The sequence below is a fragment of the Pleurodeles waltl genome, chromosome 12 (genome assembly GCF_031143425.1).
Source record: "Pleurodeles waltl isolate 20211129_DDA chromosome 12, aPleWal1.hap1.20221129, whole genome shotgun sequence".
NCBI classification, from domain to species: Eukaryota; Metazoa; Chordata; class Amphibia; order Caudata; family Salamandridae; genus Pleurodeles; species Pleurodeles waltl.
Genome location: NC_090451.1, coordinates 83,284,622 through 83,308,919, shown reverse-complemented (window position 1 = coordinate 83,308,919; position 24,298 = coordinate 83,284,622). Strand labels below are relative to the sequence as shown.

Sequence of the window (24,298 nt, the reverse complement as noted above, 5' to 3'; positions counted from 1 at the left end):
TGCCCTGAATGTTATAATCCCTGCGATGAATGGCATAAAACAGTTTTTCTCACCTGCAGCTGTTAGAGTAGTCTCTGCACTTGTTGTTGACCATAGTGTTGTTGTCAGTCGAGCTGTGGTTGTGGCAATTGATGAGGTAGTTTGCGCACTAGTTAGTGATGCTGTTGTGGTGCTTGTGGCAGCTGTTGTTGTTGCTGAATTGGTTATCCTAGTCTCTGCAGTTGATGATGGCATTGTGGTTGTTGTTTGTTGAGCTGCTGTTGTGGTAGGAGGAGCTGCTGTGGTACTCCCTGGATTTGTAATTAATATAGTTGTGGTTTCGGTGGGTGTTGTTGTTTTGGTTTCTGCATTTATTGAAGCAGTCTCTGCACTTGTTGTTGATCTAATTGTTGAGGTGCTTCCTGAGGTTGTGGCTTCTACAATTGTTACAGTAGTCTCTGCACTTGTGGTTGAAACTATTGCTGTTGTTGTCGGTGTAGTAGTAGTCTCTGCACTATTTAGTGGTGATGTTGCCGTGGTTGAAGCAGCTGATGTTGCTGCAGTGGTTGCTGTAGACTCTGCACTTGATGAAGGCAGTGTTGTTGTCTGTTGAGCTCCTGTTGTGATAGGAGGAACTGTTGTGCTACTCACTGCACTTGTTCTTGATATCGCTGTGGTCTGCAAAGGTGTTGATGTGGCTTCTGCAGTCATTATAGTAGTCTCTGTGCTTGTTGTTGATCCACTTGTTGTGATGCTTGGTGCAGTTGTGGCTCCTGCAGTTGTTACAGTAGTCTCTGCACTAGTTGATCCTTTTGCTGTTGTTGTCGGTGGAGCTGTGGTTCCTGCAGTGGATGTGGTAGTAGCCTCTGCATTAGTTAGTGATGATGTTGTCGTGGTTGGAGCAGCTGATGTTGCTGCAGTGGTTGCTGTAGTCTCTGCACTTGATGAAGGCAGTGTTGTTGTCTGTTGAGCTGCTGTTGTGATGGGAGGAACTATTGTGGTACTCACTGCACTTGTTGATATCGCTGTGGTCTGCACAGGTGTTGATGTGGCTTCTGCAGTCTTTATAGTAGTCTCTGCGCTTGCTGTTGATCCACTTGTTGTGGTGCTTGGTGCAGTTGTGGCTCCTGCAGTTGTTACAGTAGTCTCTGCACTAGTTGATCCTTTTGCTGTTGTTGTCGGTGGAGCTTTGGTTCCTGCAGTGGATGTGGTAGTAGCCTCTGCACTAGTTAATGATGATGTTGTGATGGTTGGAGCAGCTGATTTTGCTGCACTGGTTGCTGTAGTCTCTGCACTTGATGAAAGCAGTGTTGTTGTCTGTTGAGCTGCTGTTGTGATAGGAGGAACTGCAGTGGTACTCACTGAACTTGTTGTTGAAATCGCTGTGGTATGCACAGGTGTTGATGTGGCTTCTGCAGTTGTTATAGTAGTCTCTGCGCTTGTTGTTGATCCACTTGTTGTGGTGCTCTGTGCAGTTGTGCTTCCTGCAGTAGTTACAGTAGTCTCTGCACTAGTTGATCCTTTTGCTGTTGTTGTCGGTGGAGCTGTGGTTCCTGCAGGGGATGTGGTAGTAGCCCATGCATTAGTTAGTGATGATGTTGTCGTGGTTGGAGCAGCTGATGTTGCTGCAGTGGTTGCTGTAGTATCTGCACTTGATGAAAGCAGTGTTGTCTGTTGAGCTGCTGTTGTGACAGGAGAAACTGTTGTGGTACTCACTGCACTTGTTGATATCGCTGTGGTCTGCACAGGTGTTGATGTGGCTTCTGCAGTCTTTATAGTAGTCTCTGTGCTTGTTGTTGATCCACTTGTTGCGGTGCTTGGTGCAGTTGTGGCTCCTGCAGTTATTACAGTAGTCTCTGCACTAGTTGATCCTTTTGCTGTTGTTGTCGGTGGACCTGTGGTTCGTGCAGTGGATGTGGTAGTCGTCTCTGCACTAGTTAGTGATGATGTTGTCGTGGTTTGAGTAGCTGATGTTGCAGCAGTGGTTCCTGTAGTCTCTGCACTTGGTGAAGGCAGTGTTGTTGTCTGTTGAGCTGCTGTTGCGGTAGGAGGAGCTGTTGTGGTGCTCACTTCACTTGTTGATATGATTGTGGTCTGTAGAGGTGTTGATGTGGATTCTGCAGTCGTTATAGTTGACTCTGCACTTGTTGATCCGCTTGTTGTGGTGCTCGGTGAAGTTGTGGTTGGGCTCTGTGTTGTGTTTCTCACCGGAAGCTGTTCGACCGGCTTTTCAGTAACCGGATTAATAATCTCTTCTGTTATAGGCACTGGATTAAATACATTTCAATTAGTGTCTACAAAGGGGCCAACACTACTGGCATATCTACTAACACTGAACTGCAAACATCACCCAGCGACAGACTGTGTGTACTTTAAGTAAATGTGTCAGAGCCGTTACAAATTTCATAAACGCAATAGAAGAAAAATCCAGCAAAATAGGTTTTGCTGAAAAGCATAACATGTCAAACGTGTCAAAAGTAAGCCAGATTTTGCAGCAAAATTAGTTACTTGCCTTTAGAGTCATTCACTAGTTTTGTGACAAAGAAGCATCTTCACTATCAACAGAACCTCACACCCCAAATTATCTTAATAGCAAAGCAAGTCCTTCACATAAAATATGTACTAGAAAATAACCAGCTTGCTGCTAACCTGAACACCGCACCCACATACCTCATTCATTCTAGCGAACATTACATCCGTTAGTTACCTCATCATTGGTAGCACATCACTAAATTAAGTACATTTCTCAGAACCTCTTCTAGCCAGCGTGTAATTTAAATTCAACTGGCTAAACACCATCAGCTTCATAAGCAGAAAATAAAACTTCTAAAGGTTTTTTTTTGCAGTACTAGTGTTAACTTGACCTAAGACTCTACTTTCTGTACCGCAGATTATCCAAAACTCTAAAAGAATCTCCAAATCCCTATCATGGGACAACTGTTTACAAAGGGTGGAAGCCTTCTAATCAGTACCTACCAGCGAAAAAAATGAAGGGCCTAATTTAGAGTTTGGTGCACAGGATAATCATCAAAACGTGCCGGGTATCCTATCTGCTACATTACAAGTAATATAGACTGTAATGCACTTGTAATATGTTGGATGAGGCATCTGCCACATTTGTGATGGCATACGTTACCCACTAAAATCTAAATAAGGCCTTTAATCAAGAAAGAGTAGAGAATTTCAATTTATGTTTCAGAACAAAAAAGGTTCAAATCCTATAATGTTTTACTTTTATGAAAGGTTCATTTTTTATGTTTAAAAAGCTTTATTCAAAATGTAAGGAGCAAAAGATGACAATTCATTTCCAGCTACTCATTCCAATATAATAATTATATTCAACAAAATTAATAGTTAAACCTATGAACTAACTAAACTCAAAACAATCCTTACTCTTTCAAGGAAAAAGAAGCATTTTTAAATGTAACTATTTATGAAAAGTTAAGGAAAAATATTGGGTGGAGTAAAACGTAAGCGTGGCAAAATTTTGTTCAATACTAATATATTATCAGTGAAGCATAATATAAACATTAAAATGATTATCCAAGTAGCTAATAAGAGTGAACATTTCAAACTGAAGGAAAAAGGTTCTATCTTCATGGAGGCTTATAAACCTCACTGCTGAAAACGTTTATTTAGCATTGTGACTTATTAGTTCAGATAAATATAATGTCATGGGTGCACACAACAGATCTCTCTTTACTGCTAGCTTCAATGAAAATATATTTACTCTATAAAATCTGTAGGTACAAGTCAGCTTCTTTGAATTAAAGGTATTTGAATGAACAAAAGTCTACAAATTTATGTTTGAAAATGTATTTACGCATTGCTATTTTCTTGGGGTCAGTTTCACATACAAGCATGCGTCAATTTTTGTGACAAAAGGGATAAGGAGCTTAATTAGAAGCCAATAGAGGACATGCCAGATGTGTCTTCTTGTTTTTCAAGTCTAGAATCAAAAATGACCAGCCAATGAGATACCAAAATAATGTAGCCATCAGTTACATTATTAAGAATATGTTTGAAGCTCTGCATATTTCAAACATACCATCAATTATAGAAGTAGTTGATTTTCTGCATCCTATTTTTGGAAGTGTTTTCGCACTACAAATACAGAAAAAACAAATCTAAAGTATCTGTATGTTACCATTATGGCGTTTGTTTCCCATTTACATGGCTTACATCCTATAACTCCTCAAAAAGGTGATGCTCGTTTTGGAGCAGCAAACAGGTAATGCCAGCACTAAGAGGTGGGCATGTTTTTTTCACTACTTCACTGTTGTCCAAAGTAGGCCAAGGAAAGATGGATCTATGCCAGATTTTTTAACTGTCCACATAACTGGGATTTGCATGTGTAGGACTCTGTTCACAAAGGTAAACTTACAGGTGTAGATGTACTCACATGTACATTTACTCCCACACTCTGAAACAAATGTATTACTTTATCTCTTTACTATTTGCGGGTATAAAGTTAAAGAACAGAGTTGCCTGGATCCACCGCTGATGGCTGGAGTGGTGAATAATTTATGAGTGTAAAGTTAGCATAGATCTCCGCCACTGGGGCGTAGATCTCCCTAGGATAAAGAATAGGGAAAGTCTAGGGGTATTTAAAGAAGTTTATCAAACATCTTATACAAATAGTAAAAATGTCCTTTTTCTTAAATATTAAAGTTAAAGGATGTTTTATAAAAAAATTTATATCTAGGTCAAATAAAACATTTTAGACCACTATAATCTTATAAGTTTATTAGAATTAATACATTTAGATATATTGCATTACTGTATATTTATTCGTTTAAAGACGTTTAAAAACTCACCTACAGTAAAATGTTCATTTTCATTTAATGTGCATCTACATTTTAAAAGGCTGAAATAAATTAATTTGTATTGCAATTCCAGTGGTTGGCCATGTGTGGTGTACGTACACAACTTACTTGAGGTCTGAGCTGGAGTACAGTTATTACATTTTTGGGGTATCTTTGCCTGTAGTAGTTTGCGAATAGCAATATCCTTACTCTATTGTGGGTTGGAGTTTGTCCCTCCTTAATCCCTCGTTACCCTCTGTAAACAGCTGGTACGCCTCCCTAAGCCCCTCTCATATACTAGTAAGTTTTCCCAATTTTCCAGCCACTCTCCCCGTCTCTCCTACATTCACCACTAAAGCATAGGGTTACATGTGCAGAGATCTTGCAGTCAGGTTAGGGAGATCTCTGCATAGAAAAAGACAAGAGAGGCGAGGTCTTGGCATGTAGGGCTGTGATTAGTACTTGAGTAGTACTACTGGAGCACTGCTAAACATATTCTGAAATGCCATTTGTGAATAGGCCCCAGTAACTCTGAATGGAAAATCATTTATATAGACACTGGTTATCATAAAAATCAGTCATAGATCGTGTCTCCTAGCTCCTACACTAGTTCAGTGGTTCCCAACCTGTGGTCCAGGGACCCTGGGGGTGCGCAAAGCCTCTTCAGAGGGTCCGCAACTGTTTAGTAAATTAAATATTAACAGATTAATAAATATTTATAAATAATGTGGCTAAATGTTCAATTGAAAACTTGAAAACATATTGTAAATGTTAAGGAATTTGAAATTGGAGACTTAAAATTAAATTCGTATCCTCAGATTGATTTGTGGGAACATTGCAGGTGCATCAAACAGAATATAGGGCCTCATTACAACCCTGGCAGTCGAAGACCGGCAGGGCTGTTTTGGAGGTTGCACCGCCAACAGGCTGGCGGTGCAAACTTGGGGATTACGACCGCGGCGGAAGCGCTGCGGTCGCACCGCCGGGACCAGCGGTTTTCCGCCACGTTGGTCCTGGCGGTTTTAATCCGCCAGGTCAGCGCTGCTTGCAGCGCTGCCCAGGGGATTACAAGTCCCCTTCCCACCAGCCTTTTCATGGCGGTAGGGGAGTTGCGGGCCTTTGGCATGGGCAGTGCAGGGCCCCCCTGGCACAGCCCCACACAGCTTTTCACTGTCTGCACAGCAGACAGTGAAAAGCGCAACAGGTGCAACTGCACCCATCGCACGGCCACAACACCGCCGGCTCCATTTGGAGTCGGCTCCCATGTTGCGGCCGACATCCCCACTGGGCCGGCGGGGATGTCATAATGGCCACCGCGGGACTGCGGCCGCATTGGCGGTGCACAGCGGTTACACTGCCGCCCACCAAAGTTGTAATGAGGGCCATAGTATGGATGATGTATGGCTAAAATTGAATTTACAAAAGCACCAACCTTTCCATTAAAATTATTTTTTATACATTTGTGTGCAAATGAAATAAAATATGTTATCATTTGTTTATGTGTTTGATGAAAGCTTGTTTCCATATTCTTTGTGTTTTGTTTTGCGTTTCAAATAATCAAGTGTTTAGGCCGGGGTCCCTCGCTTTCAGTGATGACTCAGTGTGGTGTGGCTGGTCCCCAGATTCCAACAATTATTCATTGGGGGTCCCTAGGTTCCAGTAATAATAATGTGGGGGTCCACAGAAGTCAAAAGTTTGAAAACCACTAGTTGTATCAAGGGACAAAACTCAGACCTCTGAAAGTAGTGCATGTGTACAGCCCAGACATACCAACTGTTGGTAACGTGGTGAATTGCTTTATTTATCCTCTGTTTCAATCCTAGCTTTGTCCCTTTATCAAACTGTATAATTTTAGACATATCACCTTCTCAACTTGTGCCTAAATCACATTATTTACTTCTTTACAAACTTCAGCAGTGCCTAACTAAACCGAGAACTAAACTGTAATTAAACTTTATAAAAAATAAAAATAGGCACATGTTTTTTAAAATTCAGTAAAATCTTATCAGTCTCTACTACTGAAGAATGTCACAAGATGCTGCTGTGTGATATGCAAGTACTAGAAAGAAACATTAATTTATTTTCAGGGATGGAATAAATATTATTGTTAAACCCATATGATACATTCTGACTTCAATCCCAAGTACCATAATTATTTCCAAAAAGAAAATTGCCCTGAATGTTATAATCCCTGCGATGAATGGCATAAAACAGTTTTTCTCACCTGCAGCTGTTAGAGTAGTCTCTGCACTTGTTGTTGACCATAGTGTTGTTGTCAGTCGAGCTGTGGTTGTGGCAATTGATGAGGTAGTTTGCGCACTAGTTAGTGATGCTGTTGTGGTGCTTGTGGCAGCTGATGTTGTTGCTGAATTGGTTATCCTAGTCTCTGCAGTTGATGATGGCATTGTGGTTGTTGTTTGTTGAGCTGCTGTTGTGGTAGGAGGAGCTGCTGTGGTACTCCCTGGATTTGTAATTAATATAGTTGTGGTTTCGGTGGGTGTTGTTGTTTTGGTTTCTGCATTTATTGAAGCAGTCTCTGCACTTGTTGTTGATCTAATTGTTGAGGTGCTTCCTGCAGTTGTGGCTTCTACAATTGTTACAGTAGTCTCTGCACTTGTGGTTGAAACTATTGCTGTTGTTGTCGGTGTAGTAGTAGTCTCTGCACTATTTAGTGGTGATGTTGCCGTGGTTGAAGCAGCTGATGTTGCTGCAGTGGTTGCTGTAGACTCTGCACTTGATGAAGGCAGTGTTGTTGTCTGTTGAGCTCCTGTTGTGATAGGAGGAACTGTTGTGCTACTCACTGCACTTGTTCTTGATATCGCTGTGGTCTGCAAAGGTGTTGATGTGGCTTCTGCAGTCATTATAGTAGTCTCTGTGCTTGTTGTTGATCCACTTGTTGTGATGCTTGGTGCAGTTGTGGCTCCTGCAGTTGTTACAGTAGTCTCTGCACTAGTTGATCCTTTTGCTGTTGTTGTCGGTGGAGCTGTGGTTCCTGCAGTGGATGTGGTAGTAGCCTCTGCATTAGTTAGTGATGATGTTGTCGTGGTTGGAGCAGCTGATGTTGCTGCAGTGGTTGCTGTAGTCTCTGCACTTGATGAAGGCAGTGTTGTTGTCTGTTGAGCTGCTGTTGTGATGGGAGGAACTATTGTGGTACTCACTGCACTTGTTGATATCGCTGTGGTCTGCACAGGTGTTGATGTGGCTTCTGCAGTCTTTATAGTAGTCTCTGCGCTTGCTGTTGATCCACTTGTTGTGGTGCTTGGTGCAGTTGTGGCTCCTGCAGTTGTTACAGTAGTCTCTGCACTAGTTGATCCTTTTGCTGTTGTTGTCGGTGGAGCTTTGGTTCCTGCAGTGGATGTGGTAGTAGCCTCTGCACTAGTTAATGATGATGTTGTGATGGTTGGAGCAGCTGATTTTGCTGCACTGGTTGCTGTAGTCTCTGCACTTGATGAAAGCAGTGTTGTTGTCTGTTGAGCTGCTGTTGTGATAGGAGGAACTGCAGTGGTACTCACTGAACTTGTTGTTGAAATCGCTGTGGTATGCACAGGTGTTGATGTGGCTTCTGCAGTTGTTATAGTAGTCTCTGCGCTTGTTGTTGATCCACTTGTTGTGGTGCTCTGTGCAGTTGTGCTTCCTGCAGTAGTTACAGTAGTCTCTGCACTAGTTGATCCTTTTGCTGTTGTTGTCGGTGGAGCTGTGGTTCCTGCAGGGGATGTGGTAGTAGCCCCTGCATTAGTTAGTGATGATGTTGTCGTGGTTGGAGCAGCTGATGTTGCTGCAGTGGTTGCTGTAGTATCTGCACTTGATGAAAGCAGTGTTGTCTGTTGAGCTGCTGTTGTGACAGGAGAAACTGTTGTGGTACTCACTGCACTTGTTGATATCGCTGTGGTCTGCACAGGTGTTGATGTGGCTTCTTCAGTCTTTATAGTAGTCTCTGTGCTTGTTGTTGATCCACTTGTTGCGGTGCTTGGTGCAGTTGTGGCTCCTGCAGTTATTACAGTAGTCTCTGCACTAGTTGATCCTTTTGCTGTTGTTGTCGGTGGACCTGTGGTTCGTGCAGTGGATGTGGTAGTCGTCTCTGCACTAGTTAGTGATGATGTTGTCGTGGTTTGAGTAGCTGATGTTGCAGCAGTGGTTCCTGTAGTCTCTGCACTTGGTGAAGGCAGTGTTGTTGTCTGTTGAGCTGCTGTTGCGGTAGGAGGAGCTGTTGTGGTGCTCACTTCACTTGTTGATATGATTGTGGTCTGTAGAGGTGTTGATGTGGATTCTGCAGTCGTTATAGTTGACTCTGCACTTGTTGATCCGCTTGTTGTGGTGCTCGGTGAAGTTGTGGTTGGGCTCTGTGTTGTGTTTCTCACCGGAAGCTGTTCGACCGGCTTTTCAGTAACCGGATTAATAATCTCTTCTGTTATAGGCACTGGATTAAATACATTTCAATTAGTGTCTACAAAGGGGCCAACACTACTGGCATATCTACTAACACTGAACTGCAAACATCACCCAGCGACAGACTGTGTGTACTTTAAGTAAATGTGTCAGAGCCGTTACAAATTTCATAAACGCAATAGAAGAAAAATCCAGCAAAATAGGTTTTGCTGAAAAGCATAACATGTCAAACGTGTCAAAAGTAAGCCAGATTTTGCAGCAAAATTAGTTACTTGCCTTTAGAGTCATTCACTAGTTTTGTGACAAAGAAGCATCTTCACTATCAACAGAACCTCACACCCCAAATTATCTTAATAGCAAAGCAAGTCCTTCACATAAAATATGTACTAGAAAATAACCAGCTTCCTGCTAACCTGAACACCGCACCCACATACCTCATTCATTCTAGCGAACATTACATCCGTTAGTTACCTCATCATTGGTAGCACATCACTAAATTAAGTACATTTCTCAGAACCTCTTCTAGCCAGCGTGTAATTTAAATTCAACTGGCTAAACACCATCAGCTTCATAAGCAGAAAATAAAACTTCTAAAGGTTTTTTTTTGCAGTACTAGTGTTAACTTGACCTAAGACTCTACTTTCTGTACCGCAGATTATCCAAAACTCTAAAAGAATCTCCAAATCCCTATCATGGGACAACTGTTTACAAAGGGTGGAAGCCTTCTAATCAGTACCTACCAGCGAAAAAAATGAAGGGCCTAATTTAGAGTTTGGTGCACAGGATAATCATCAAAACGTGCCGGGTATCCTATCTGCTACATTACAAGTAATATAGACTGTAATGCACTTGTAATATGTTGGATGAGGCATCTGCCACATTTGTGATGGCATACGTTACCCACTAAAATCTAAATAAGGCCTTTAATCAAGAAAGAGTAGAGAATTTCAATTTATGTTTCAGAACAAAAAAGGTTCAAATCCTATAATGTTTTACTTTTATGAAAGGTTCATTTTTTATGTTTAAAAAGCTTTATTCAAAATGTAAGGAGCAAAAGATGACAATTCATTTCCAGCTACTCATTCCAATATAATAATTATATTCAACAAAATTAATAGTTAAACCTATGAACTAACTAAACTCAAAACAATCCTTACTCTTTCAAGGAAAAAGAAGCATTTTTAAATGTAACTATTTATGAAAAGTTAAGGAAAAATATTGGGTGGAGTAAAACGTAAGCGTGGCAACATTTTGTTCAATACTAATATATTATCAGTGAAGCATAATATAAACATTAAAATGATTATCCAAGTAGCTAATAAGAGTGAACATTTCAAACTGAAGGAAAAAGGTTCTATCTTCATGGAGGCTTATAAACCTCACTGCTGAAAACGTTTATTTAGCATTGTGACTTATTAGTTCAGATAAATATAATGTCATGGGTGCACACAACAGATCTCTCTTTACTGCTAGCTTCAATGAAAATATATTTACTCTATAAAATCTGTAGGTACAAGTCAGCTTCTTTGAATTAAAGGTATTTGAATGAACAAAAGTCTACAAATTTATGTTTGAAAATGTATTTACGCATTGCTATTTTCTTGGGGTCAGTTTCACATACAAGCATGCGTCAATTTTTGTGACAAAAGGGATAAGGAGCTTAATTAGAAGCCAATAGAGGACATGCCAGATGTGTCTTCTTGTTTTTCAAGTCTAGAATCAAAAATGACCAGCCAATGAGATACCAAAATAATGTAGCCATCAGTTACATTATTAAGAATATGTTTGAAGCTCTGCATATTTCAAACATACCATCAATTATAGAAGTAGTTGATTTTCTGCATCCTATTTTTGGAAGTGTTTTCGCACTAAAAATACAGAAAAAACAAATCTAAAGTATCTGTATGTTACCATTATGGCGTTTGTTTCCCATTTACATGGCTTACATCCTATAACTCCTCAAAAAGGTGATGCTCGTTTTGGAGCAGCAAACAGGTAATGCCAGCACTAAGAGGTGGGCATGTTTTTTTCACTACTTCACTGTTGTCCAAAGTAGGCCAGGGAAAGATGTATCTATGCCAGATTTTTTAACTGTCCACATAACTGGGATTTGCATGTGTAGGACTCTGTTCACAAAGGTAAACTTACAGGTGTAGATGTACTCACATGTACATTTACTCCCACACTCTGAAACAAATGTATTACTTTGTCTCTTTACTATTTGCGGGTATAAAGTTAAAGAACAGAGTTGCCTGGATCCACCGCTGATGGCTGGAGTGGTGAATAATTTATGAGTGTAAAGTTAGCATAGATCTCCGCCACTGGGGCGTAGATCTTCCTAGGATAAAGAATAGGGAAAGTCTAGGGGTATTTAAAGAAGTTTATCAAACATCTTATACAAATAGTAAAAATGTCCTTTTTCTTAAATATTAAAGTTAAAGGATGTTTTATAAAAAAATTTATATCTAGGTCAAATAAAACATTTTAGACCACTATAATCTTATAAGTTTATTAGAATTAATACATTTAGATATATTGCATTACTGTATATTTATTCGTTTAAAGACTTTTAAAAACTCACCTACAGTAAAATGTTCATTTTCATTTAATGTGCATCTACATTTTAAAAGGCTGAAAGAAATTAATTTGTATTGCAATTCCAGTGGTTGGCCATGTGTGGTGTACGTACACAACTTACTTGAGGTCTGAGCTGGAGTACAGTTATTACATTTTTGGGGTATCTTTGCCTGTAGTAGTTTGCGAATAGCAATATCCTTACTCTATTGTGGGTTGGAGTTTGTCCCTCCTTAATCCCTCGTTACCCTCTGTAAACAGCTGGTACGCCTCCCTAAGCCCCTCTCATATACTAGTAAGTTTTCCCAATTTTCCAGCCACTCTCCCCGTCTCTCCTACATTCACCACTAAAGCATAGGGTTACATGTGCAGAGATCTTGCAGTCAGGTTAGGGAGATCTCTGCATAGAAAAAGACAAGAGAGGCGAGGTCTTGGCATGTAGGGCTGTGATTAGTACTTGAGTAGTACTACTGGAGCACTGCTAAACATATTCTGAAATGCCATTTGTGAATAGGCCCCAGTAACTCTGAATGGAAAATCATTTATATAGACACTGGTTATCATAAAAATCAGTCATAGATCGTGTCTCCTAGCTCCTACACTAGTTCAGTGGTTCCCAACCTGTGGTCCAGGGACCCTGGGGGTGCGCAAAGCCTCTTCAGAGGGTCCGCAACTGTTTAGTAAATTAAATATTAACAGATTAATAAATATTTATAAATAATGTGGCTAAATGTTCAATTGAAAACTTGAAAACATATTGTAAATGTTAAGGAATTTGAAATTGGAGACTTAAAATTAAATTCGTATCCTCAGATTGATTTGTGGGAACATTGCAGGTGCATCAAACAGAATATAGGGCCTCATTACAACCCTGGCAGTCGAAGACCGGCAGGGCTGTTTTGGAGGTTGCACCGCCAACAGGCTGGCGGTGCAAACTTGGGGATTACGACCGCGGCGGAAGCGCTGCGGTCGCACCGCCGGGACCAGCGGTTTTCCGCCACGTTGGTCCTGGCGGTTTTAATCCGCCAGGTCAGCGCTGCTTGCAGCGCTGCCCAGGGGATTACAAGTCCCCTTCCCACCAGCCTTTTCATGGCGGTAGGGGAGTTGCAGCCTTTGGCATGGGCAGTGCAGGGGCCCCCTGGCACAGCCCCACACAGCTTTTCACTGTCTGCACAGCAGACAGTGAAAAGCGCAACAGGTGCAACTGCACCCATCGCACGGCCACAACAACGCCGGCTCCATTTGGAGTCGGCTCCCATGTTGCGGCCGACATCCCCACTGGGCCGGCGGGGATGTCATAATGGCCACCGCGGGACTGCGGCCGCGTTGGCGGTGCACAGCGGTTACACTGCCGCCCACCAAAGTTGTAATGAGGGCCATAGTATGGATGATGTATGGCTAAAATTGAATTTACAAAAGCACCAACCTTTCCATTAAAATTATTTTTTATACATTTGTGTGCAAATGAAATAAAATATGTTATCATTTGTTTATGTGTTTGATGAAAGCTTGTTTCCATATTCTTTGTGTTTTGTTTTGCGTTTCAAATAATCAAGTGTTTAGGCCGGGGTCCCTCGCTTTCAGTGATGACTCAGTGTGGTGTGGCTGGTCCCCAGATTCCAACAATTATTCATTGGGGGTCCCTAGGTTCCAGTAATAATAATGTGGGGGTCCACAGAAGTCAAAAGTTTGAAAACCACTAGTTGTATCAAGGGACAAAACTCAGACCTCTGAAAGTAGTGCATGTGTACAGCCCAGACATACCAACTGTTGGTAACGTGGTGAATTGCTTTATTTATCCTCTGTTTCAATCCTAGCTTTGTCCCTTTATCAAACTGTATAATTTTAGACATATCACCTTCTCAACTTGTGCCTAAATCACATTATTTACTTCTTTACAAACTTCAGCAGTGCCTAACTAAACCGAGAACTAAACTGTAATTAAACTTTATAAAAAATAAAAATAGGCACATGTTTTTTAAAATTCAGTAAAATCTTATCAGTCTCTACTACTGAAGAATGTCACAAGATGCTGCTGTGTGATATGCAAGTACTAGAAAGAAACATTAATTTATTTTCAGGGATGGAATAAATATTATTGTTAAACCCATATGATACATTCTGACTTCAATCCCAAGTACCATAATTATTTCCAAAAAGAAAATTGCCCTGAATGTTATAATCCCTGCGATGAATGGCATAAAACAGTTTTTCTCACCTGCAGCTGTTAGAGTAGTCTCTGCACTTGTTGTTGACCATAGTGTTGTTGTCAGTCGAGCTGTGGTTGTGGCAATTGATGAGGTAGTTTGCGCACTAGTTAGTGATGCTGTTGTGGTGCTTGTGGCAGCTGTTGTTGTTGCTGAATTGGTTATCCTAGTCTCTGCAGTTGATGATGGCATTGTGGTTGTTGTTTGTTGAGCTGCTGTTGTGGTAGGAGGAGCTGCTGTGGTACTCCCTGGATTTGTAATTAATATAGTTGTGGTTTCGGTGGGTGTTGTTGTTTTGGTTTCTGCATTTATTGAAGCAGTCTCTGCACTTGTTGTTGATCTAATTGTTGAGGTGCTTCCTGAGGTTGTGGCTTCTACAATTGTTACAGTAGTCTCTGCACTTGTGGTTGAAACTATTGCTGTTGTTGTCGGTGTAGTAGTAGTCTCTGCACTATTTAGTGGTGATGTTGCCGTGGTTGAAGCAGCTGATGTTGCTGCAGTGGTTGCTGTAGACTCTGCACTTGATGAAGGCAGTGTTGTTGTCTGTTGAGCTCCTGTTGTGATAGGAGGAACTGTTGTGCTACTCACTGCACTTGTTCTTGATATCGCTGTGGTCTGCAAAGGTGTTGATGTGGCTTCTGCAGTCATTATAGTAGTCTCTGTGCTTGTTGTTGATCCACTTGTTGTGATGCTTGGTGCAGTTGTGGCTCCTGCAGTTGTTACAGTAGTCTCTGCACTAGTTGATCCTTTTGCTGTTGTTGTCGGTGGAGCTGTGGTTCCTGCAGTGGATGTGGTAGTAGCCTCTGCATTAGTTAGTGATGATGTTGTCGTGGTTGGAGCAGCTGATGTTGCTGCAGTGGTTGCTGTAGTCTCTGCACTTGATGAAGGCAGTGTTGTTGTCTGTTGAGCTGCTGTTGTGATGGGAGGAACTATTGTGGTACTCACTGCACTTGTTGATATCGCTGTGGTCTGCACAGGTGTTGATGTGGCTTCTGCAGTCTTTATAGTAGTCTCTGCGCTTGCTGTTGATCCACTTGTTGTGGTGCTTGGTGCAGTTGTGGCTCCTGCAGTTGTTACAGTAGTCTCTGCACTAGTTGATCCTTTTGCTGTTGTTGTCGGTGGAGCTTTGGTTCCTGCAGTGGATGTGGTAGTAGCCTCTGCACTAGTTAATGATGATGTTGTGATGGTTGGAGCAGCTGATTTTGCTGCACTGGTTGCTGTAGTCTCTGCACTTGATGAAAGCAGTGTTGTTGTCTGTTGAGCTGCTGTTGTGATAGGAGGAACTGCAGTGGTACTCACTGAACTTGTTGTTGAAATCGCTGTGGTATGCACAGGTGTTGATGTGGCTTCTGCAGTTGTTATAGTAGTCTCTGCGCTTGTTGTTGATCCACTTGTTGTGGTGCTCTGTGCAGTTGTGCTTCCTGCAGTAGTTACAGTAGTCTCTGCACTAGTTGATCCTTTTGCTGTTGTTGTCGGTGGAGCTGTGGTTCCTGCAGGGGATGTGGTAGTAGCCCATGCATTAGTTAGTGATGATGTTGTCGTGGTTGGAGCAGCTGATGTTGCTGCAGTGGTTGCTGTAGTATCTGCACTTGATGAAAGCAGTGTTGTCTGTTGAGCTGCTGTTGTGACAGGAGAAACTGTTGTGGTACTCACTGCACTTGTTGATATCGCTGTGGTCTGCACAGGTGTTGATGTGGCTTCTGCAGTCTTTATAGTAGTCTCTGTGCTTGTTGTTGATCCACTTGTTGCGGTGCTTGGTGCAGTTGTGGCTCCTGCAGTTATTACAGTAGTCTCTGCACTAGTTGATCCTTTTGCTGTTGTTGTCGGTGGACCTGTGGTTCGTGCAGTGGATGTGGTAGTCGTCTCTGCACTAGTTAGTGATGATGTTGTCGTGGTTTGAGTAGCTGATGTTGCAGCAGTGGTTCCTGTAGTCTCTGCACTTGGTGAAGGCAGTGTTGTTGTCTGTTGAGCTGCTGTTGCGGTAGGAGGAGCTGTTGTGGTGCTCACTTCACTTGTTGATATGATTGTGGTCTGTAGAGGTGTTGATGTGGATTCTGCAGTCGTTATAGTTGACTCTGCACTTGTTGATCCGCTTGTTGTGGTGCTCGGTGAAGTTGTGGTTGGGCTCTGTGTTGTGTTTCTCACCGGAAGCTGTTCGACCGGCTTTTCAGTAACCGGATTAATAATCTCTTCTGTTATAGGCACTGGATTAAATACATTTCAATTAGTGTCTACAAAGGGGCCAACACTACTGGCATATCTACTAACACTGAACTGCAAACATCACCCAGCGACAGACTGTGTGTACTTTAAGTAAATGTGTCAGAGCCGTTACAAATTTCATAAACGCAATAGAAGAAAAATCCAGCAAAATAGGTTTTGCTGAAAAGCATAACATGTCAAACGTGTCAAAAGTAAGCCAGATTTTGCAGCAAAATTAGTTACTTGCCTTTAGAGTCATTCACTAGTTTTGTGACAAAGAAGCATCTTCACTATCAACAGAACCTCACACCCCAAATTATCTTAATAGCAAAGCAAGTCCTTCACATAAAATATGTACTAGAAAATAACCAGCTTGCTGCTAACCTGAACACCGCACCCACATACCTCATTCATTCTAGCGAACATTACATCCGTTAGTTACCTCATCATTGGTAGCACATCACTAAATTAAGTACATTTCTCAGAACCTCTTCTAGCCAGCGTGTAATTTAAATTCAACTGGCTAAACACCATCAGCTTCATAAGCAGAAAATAAAACTTCTAAAGGTTTTTTTTTGCAGTACTAGTGTTAACTTGACCTAAGACTCTACTTTCTGTACCGCAGATTATCCAAAACTCTAAAAGAATCTCCAAATCCCTATCATGGGACAACTGTTTACAAAGGGTGGAAGCCTTCTAATCAGTACCTACCAGCGAAAAAAATGAAGGGCCTAATTTAGAGTTTGGTGCACAGGATAATCATCAAAACGTGCCGGGTATCCTATCTGCTACATTACAAGTAATATAGACTGTAATGCACTTGTAATATGTTGGATGAGGCATCTGCCACATTTGTGATGGCATACGTTACCCACTAAAATCTAAATAAGGCCTTTAATCAAGAAAGAGTAGAGAATTTCAATTTATGTTTCAGAACAAAAAAGGTTCAAATCCTATAATGTTTTACTTTTATGAAAGGTTCATTTTTTATGTTTAAAAAGCTTTATTCAAAATGTAAGGAGCAAAAGATGACAATTCATTTCCAGCTACTCATTCCAATATAATAATTATATTCAACAAAATTAATAGTTAAACCTATGAACTAACTAAACTCAAAACAATCCTTACTCTTTCAAGGAAAAAGAAGCATTTTTAAATGTAACTATTTATGAAAAGTTAAGGAAAAATATTGGGTGGAGTAAAACGTAAGCGTGGCAAAATTTTGTTCAATACTAATATATTATCAGTGAAGCATAATATAAACATTAAAATGATTATCCAAGTAGCTAATAAGAGTGAACATTTCAAACTGAAGGAAAAAGGTTCTATCTTCATGGAGGCTTATAAACCTCACTGCTGAAAACGTTTATTTAGCATTGTGACTTATTAGTTCAGATAAATATAATGTCATGGGTGCACACAACAGATCTCTCTTTACTGCTAGCTTCAATGAAAATATATTTACTCTATAAAATCTGTAGGTACAAGTCAGCTTCTTTGAATTAAAGGTATTTGAATGAACAAAAGTCTACAAATTTATGTTTGAAAATGTATTTACGCATTGCTATTTTCTTGGGGTCAGTTTCACATACAAGCATGCGTCAATTTTTGTGACAAAAGGGATAAGGAGCTTAATTAGAAGCCAATAGAGGACATGCCAGATGTGTCTTCTTGTTTTTCAAGTCTAGAATCAAAAATGACCAGCCAATGAGATACCAAAATAATGTAGCCATCAGTTACATTATTAAGAATATGTTTGAAGCTCTGCATATTTCAAACATACCATCAATTATAGAAGTAGTTGATTTTCTGCATCCTATTTTTGGAAGTGTTTTCGCACTAAAAATACAGAAAAAACAAATCTAAAGTATCTGTATGTTACCATTATGGCGTTTGTTTCCCATTTACATGGCTTACATCCTATAACTCCTCAAAAAGGTGATGCTCGTTTTGGAGCAGCAAACAGGTAATGCCAGCACTAAGAGGTGGGCATGTTTTTTTCACTACTTCACTGTTGTCCAAAGTAGGCCAGGGAAAGATGGATCTATGCCAGATTTTTTAACTGTCCACATAACTGGGATTTGCATGTGTAGGACTCTGTTCACAAAGGTAAACTTACAGGTGTAGATGTACTCACATGTACATTTACTCCCACACTCTGAAACAAATGTATTACTTTGTCTCTTTACTATTTGCGGGTATAAAGTTAAAGAACAGAGTTGCCTGGATCCACCACTGATGGCTGGAGTGGTGAATAATTTATGAGTGTAAAGTTAGCATAGATCTCCGCCACTGGGGCGTAGATCTCCCTAGGATAAAGAATAGGGAAAGTCTAGGGGTATTTAAAGAAGTTTATCAAACATCTTATACAAATAGTAAAAATGTCCTTTTTCTTAAATATTAAAGTTAAAGGATGTTTTATAAAAAAAATTATATCTAGGTCAAATAAAACATTTTAGACCACTATAATCTTATAAGTTTATTAGAATTAATACATTTAGATATATTGCATTACTGTATATTTATTCGTTTAAAGACTTTTAAAAACTCACCTACAGTAAAATGTTCATTTTCATTTAATGTGCATCTACATTTTAAAAGGCTGAAATAAATTAATTTGTATTGCAATTCCAGTGGTTGGCCATGTGTGGTGTACGTACACAACTTACTTGAGGTCTGAGCTGGAGTACAGTTATTACATTTTTGGGGTATCTTTGCCTGTAGTAGTTTGCGAATAGCAATATCCTTACTCTATTGTGGGTTGGAGTTTGTCCCTCCTTAATCCCTCGTTACCCTCTGTAAACAGCTGGTACGCCTCCCTAAGCCCCTCTCATATACTAGTAAGTTTTCCCAATTTTCCAGCCACTCTCCCCGTCTCTCCTACATTCACCACTAAAGCATAGGGTTACATGTGCAGAGATCTTGCAGTCAGGTTAGGGAGATCTCTGCATAGAAAAAGACAAGAGAGGCGAGGTCTTGGCATGTAGGGCTGTGATTAGTACTTGAGTAGTACTACTGGAGCACTGCTAAACATATTCTGAAATGCCATTTGTGAATAGGCCCTAGTAACTCTGAATGGAAAATCATTTATATAGACACTGGTTATCATAAAAATCAGTCATAGATCGTGTCTCCTAGCTCCTACACTAGTTCAGTGGTTCCCAACCTGTGGTCCAGGGACCCTGGGGGTGCGCAAAGCCTCTTCAGAGGGTCCGCAACTGTTTAGTAAATTAAATATTAACAGATTAATAAATATTTATAAATAATGTGGCTAAATGTTCAATTGAAAACTTGAAAACATATTGTAAATGTTAAGGAATTTGAAATTGGAGACTTAAAATTAAATTCGTATCCTCAGATTGATTTGTGGGAACATTGCAGGTGCATCAAACAGAATATAGGGCCTCATTACAACCCTGGCAGTCGAAGACCGGCAGGGCTGTTTTGGAGGTTGCACCGCCAACAGGCTGGCGGTGCAAACTTGGGGATTACGACCGCGGCGGAAGCGCTGCGGTCGCACCGCCGGGACCAGCGGTTTTCCGCCACGTTGGTCCTGGCGGTTTTAATCCGCCAGGTCAGCGCTGCTTGCAGCGCTGCCCAGGGGATTACAAGTCCCCTTCCCACCAGCCTTTTCATGGCGGTAGGGGAGTTGCGGGCCTTTGGCATGGGCAGTGCAGGGGCCCCCTGGCACAGCCCCACACAGCTTTTCACTGTCTGCACAGCAGACAGTGAAAAGCGCAACAGGTGCAACTGCACCCATCGCACGGCCACAACAACGCCGGCTCCATTTGGAGTCGGCTCCCATGTTGCGGCCGACATCCCCACTGGGCCGGCGGGGATGTCATAATGGCCACCGCGGGACTGCGGCCGCATTGGCGGTGCACAGCGGTTACACTGCCGCCCACCAAAGTTGTAATGAGGGCCATAGTATGGATGATGTATGGCTAAAATTGAATTTACAAAAGCACCAACCTTTCCATTAAAATTATTTTTTATACATTTGTGTGCAAATTAAATAAAATATGTTATCATTTGTTTATCTGTTTGATGAAAGCTTGTTTCCATATTCTTTGTGTTTTGTTTTGCGTTTCAAATAATCAAGTGTTTAGGCCGGGGTCCCTCGCTTTCAGTGATGACTCAGTGTGGTGTGGCTGGTCCCCAGATTCCAACAATTATTCATTGGGGGTCCCTAGGTTCCAGTAATAATAATGTGGGGGTCCACAGAAGTCAAAAGTTTGAAAACCACTAGTTGTATCAAGGGACAAAACTCAGACCTCTGAAAGTAGAGCATATATACAGCCCGGACATACCAACTGTTGGTAATGTGGTGAATTGCTTTATTTATCCTCTGTTTCAATCCTAGCTTTGTCCCTTTATCAAACTTTATAATTTTAGACATATCACCTTCTAAACTTGTGCCTAAATCAAATTATTTACTTCTTTACAAACTTCAGCAGTGCCTAACTAAACCGAGAACTAAACTGTAATTAAACTTTATAAAAAATAAAAATAGGCACATGTTTTTTAAAATTCAGTAAAATCTTATCAGTCTCTACTACTGAAAAATGTCACAAGATGCTGCTGTGTGATATGCAAGTACTAGAAAGAAACAATAATTTATTTTCAGGGATGGAATAAATATTATTGTTAAACCCATATGACACATTCTGACTTCAATCCCAAGTACCATAATTATTTCCAAAAAGAAAATTGCCCTGAATGTTATAATCCCTGCGATGAATGGCATAAAACAGTTTTTCTCACCTGCAGCTGTTAGAGTAGTCTCTGCACTTGTTGTTGACCCTAGTGTTGTTGTCAGTCGAGCTGTGGTTGTGGCAATTGATGAGGTAGTTTGCGCACTAGTTACTGATGCTGTTGTGGTGCTTGTGGCAGCTGATGTTGTTGCTGAATTGGTTATCCTAGTCTCTGCAGTTGATGATGGCATTGTGGTTGTTGTTTGTTGAGCTGCTGTTGTGGTAGGAGGAGCTGCTGTGGTACTCCCTGGATTTGTAATTAATATAGTTGTGGTTTCTGTGGGTGTTGTTATTTTGGTTTCTGCATTTATTGAAGCAGTCTCTGCACTTGGTGTTGATCTAATTGTTGCGGTGCTTCCTGCAGTTGTGGCTTCTACAATTGTTACAGTAGTCTCTGCACTTGTTGTTGAAACTATTGCTGTTGTTGTCGGTGTAGTAGTAGTCTCTGCACTATTTAGTGGTGATGTTGTCGTGGTTGAAGCAGCTGATGTTGCTGCAGTGGTTGCTGTAGACTCTGCACTTGATGAAGGAAGTGTTGTTGTCTGTTGAGCTCCTGTTGTGATAGGAGGAACTGTTGTGCTACTCACTGCACTTGTTCTTGATATCGCTGTGGTCTGCACAGGTGTTGATGTGGCTTCTGCAGTCATTATAGTAGTCTCTGTGCTTGTTGTTGATCCACTTGTTGTGGTGCTTGGTGCAGTTGTGGCTCCTGCAGTTGTTACAGTAGTCTCTGCACTAGTTGATCCTTTTGCTGTTGTTGTCAGTGGAGCTGTGGTTCCTGCAGTGGATGTGGTAGTAGCCTCTGCATTAGTTAGTGATGATGTTGTCGTGGTTGGAGCAGCTGATGTTGCTGCAGTGGTTGCTGTAGTCTCTGCACTTGATGAAGGCAGTGTTGTTGTCTGTTGAGCTGCTGTTGTGATAGGAGGAACTGGTGTGGTACTCAATGCACTTGTTGATATCGCTGTGGTCTGCACAGGTGATGATGTGGCTTCTCCACTCTTTATAGTAGTCTCTACGCTTGTTGTTGGTCCACTTGTTGTGGTGCTCTGTGCAGTTGTGCTTCCTGCAGTAGTTACAGTAGTCTCTGCACTAGTTGATCCTTTTGCTGTTGTTGTTGGTGGAGCTGTGGTTCCTGCAGTGGATGTGGTAGTAGCCTCTGCACTAGTTAGTGATGACGTTGTTGTGGTTGGAGCAGCTGATGTTGCTGCAGTGGTTGCTGTAGTCTCTGCACTTGATGAAGGCAGTGTTGTTGTCTGTTGAGCTGCTGTTGTGATAGGAGGAACTGGTGTAGTACTCACTGCACTTGTTGATATCGCTGTGGTCTGCACAGGTGTTGATATGGCTTCTGCAGTCTTTATAGTAGTCTCTGCGCTTGCTGTTGGTCCACTTGTTGTGGTGCTCGGTGCAGTTGTGGCTCCTGCAGTTGTTACAGTAGTCTCTGCACTAGTTGATCCTTTTGCTGTTGTTGTCGGTGGAGCTGTGGTTCCTGCAGTGGATGTGGTAGTAGCCTCTGCATTAGTTAGTGATGATGTTGTTGTGGTTGGAGCAGCTGATGCTGCTGCAGTGGTTGCTGTAGTTTCTGCACTTGATGAAGGCAGTGTTGTTGTCTGTTGAGCTGCTGTTGTGACAGGAGGAACTGTTGTGGTACTCACTGCACTTATTGATATCGCTGTGGTCTGCACAGGTGTTGATGTGGCTTCTGCAGTCTTTATAGTAGTCTCTGCGCTTGTTATTGATCCACTTGTTGTGGTGCTTGGTGCAGTTGTAGCTCCTGCAGTTGTTACAGTAGACTCTGCACTAGTTGATCCTTTTGCTGTTGTTGTCGGTGGAGCTGTGGTTCCTGCAGTGGATGTGGTAGTAGCCTCTGCATTAGTTAGTGATGATGTTGTCGTGGTTGGAGCAGCTGATGTTGCTGCACTGGTTGCTGTAGTCTCTGCACTTGATGAAGGCAGTGTTGTTGTCTGTTGAGCTGCTGTTGTGATAGGAGGAACTGTTGTGGTAGTCACTGCACTTGTTGATATCGCTGTGGTCTGCACAGGTGTTGATGTAGCTTCGGCAGTCTTTATAATAGTCTCTGCGCTTGTTGTTGATCCACTTGTTGTGGTGCTTGGTGCAGTTGTGGCTCCTGCAGTTGTTACAGTAGTCTCTCCACTAGTTGATCCTTTTGCTGTTGTTGTCGGTGGAGCTGTGGTTCCTGCAGTAGATGTGGTAGTAGCCTCTGCACTAGTTAATGATGATGTTGTGATGGTTGGAGCAGCTGACATTGCTGCAGTGGTTGCTGTACTCTCTGCACTTGATGAAAGCAGCGTTGTTGTCTGTTGAGCTGCTGTTGTAATAGGAGGAACTGTTGTGGTACTCACTGCACTTGCTGTTGAAATCGCTGTGGTATGCACAGGTGTTGATGTGGCTTCTGCAGTTGTTATAGTAGTCTCTGCGCTTGTTGTTGATCCACTTGTTGTGGTGCTCTGTGCAGTTGTGCTTCCTGCATTAGTTACAGTAGTCTCTACACTAGTTGATCCTTTTGCTGTTGTTGTCGGTGGAGCTGTGGTTCCTGCAGTGGATGTGGTAGTAGCCTCTGCACTAGTTAGTGATGACGTTGTCGTGGTTGGAGCAGCTGATGTTGCTGCAGTGGTTGCTGTAGTCTCTGCACTTGATGAAGGCAGTGTTGTTGTCTGTTGAGCTGCTGTTGTGATAGGAGGAACTGGTGTAGTACTCACTGCACTTGTTGATATCGCTGTGGTCTGCACAGGTGTTGATATGGCTTCTGCAGTCTTTATAGTAGTCTCTGCGCTTGCTGTTGGTCCACTTGTTGTGGTGCTAGGTGCAGTTGTGGCTCCTGCAGTTGTTACAGTGGTCTCCGCACTAGTTGATCCTTTTGCTGTCGTTGTCGGTGGAGCTGTGGTTCCTGCAGTGGATGTGGTAGTAGCCTCTGCACTAGTTAATGATGATGTTGTGATGGTTGGAGCAGCTGATGTTGCTGCAGTGGTTACTGTAGTCTCTGCACTTGATGAAGGCAGTGTTGTTGTCTGTTGAGCTGCTGTTGTGATAGGAGGAACTGTTGTGCTACTCACTGCACTTGTTCTTGATATCGCTGTGGTCTGCATAGGTGTTGATGTGGCTTCTGCAGTCATTATAGTAGTCTCTACGCTTGTTGTTGATCCACTTGTTGTGGTGCTTGGTGCAGTTGTGGCTCCTGCAGTTGTTACAGTAGTCTCTGCACCAGTTGATCCTTTTGCTGTTGTTGTCGGTGGAGCTGTGGTTCCTGCAGTGGATGTGGTAGTAGCCTCTGCATTAGTTAGTGATGATGTTGTCGTGGTTGGAGCAGCTGATGTTGCTGCACTGGTTGCTGTAGTCTCTGCACTTGATGAAGGCAGTGTTGTTGTCTGTTGAG

General features: G+C 41.8%; 2 protein-coding genes across 5 annotated transcripts in view; both read right to left on the bottom strand.

The window, feature by feature from the left end:
* LOC138268224 (pneumococcal serine-rich repeat protein-like) overlaps nt 1-24,177 on the bottom strand; it is a 179,716-nt gene extending 155,539 nt beyond the window's left edge. For 3 of the 4 annotated variants that reach the window (XM_069217676.1, XM_069217677.1, XM_069217678.1), the window contains exons 1-4: nt 20,918-24,177; nt 13,963-16,155; nt 7,009-9,201; nt 54-2,246 (exon numbers count right to left, since the gene is read on the bottom strand). In XM_069217676.1, the coding sequence (XP_069073777.1) occupies nt 54-2,246; nt 7,009-9,201; nt 13,963-16,155; nt 20,918-24,038 (9,700 nt within the window). In that variant the 5' untranslated portion in view covers nt 24,039-24,177. The remainder of the gene's footprint in view (nt 1-53; nt 2,247-7,008; nt 9,202-13,962; nt 16,156-20,917) is intronic. The other variant, XM_069217679.1, reaches the window with a different exon arrangement.
* LOC138267054 (pneumococcal serine-rich repeat protein-like) overlaps nt 24,110-24,298 on the bottom strand; it is a 63,681-nt gene continuing 63,492 nt past the window's right edge. The window contains exon 5 of the mRNA XM_069215902.1: nt 24,110-24,169. Within this exon, the coding sequence (XP_069072003.1) occupies nt 24,110-24,169 (60 nt within the window). The remainder of the gene's footprint in view (nt 24,170-24,298) is intronic.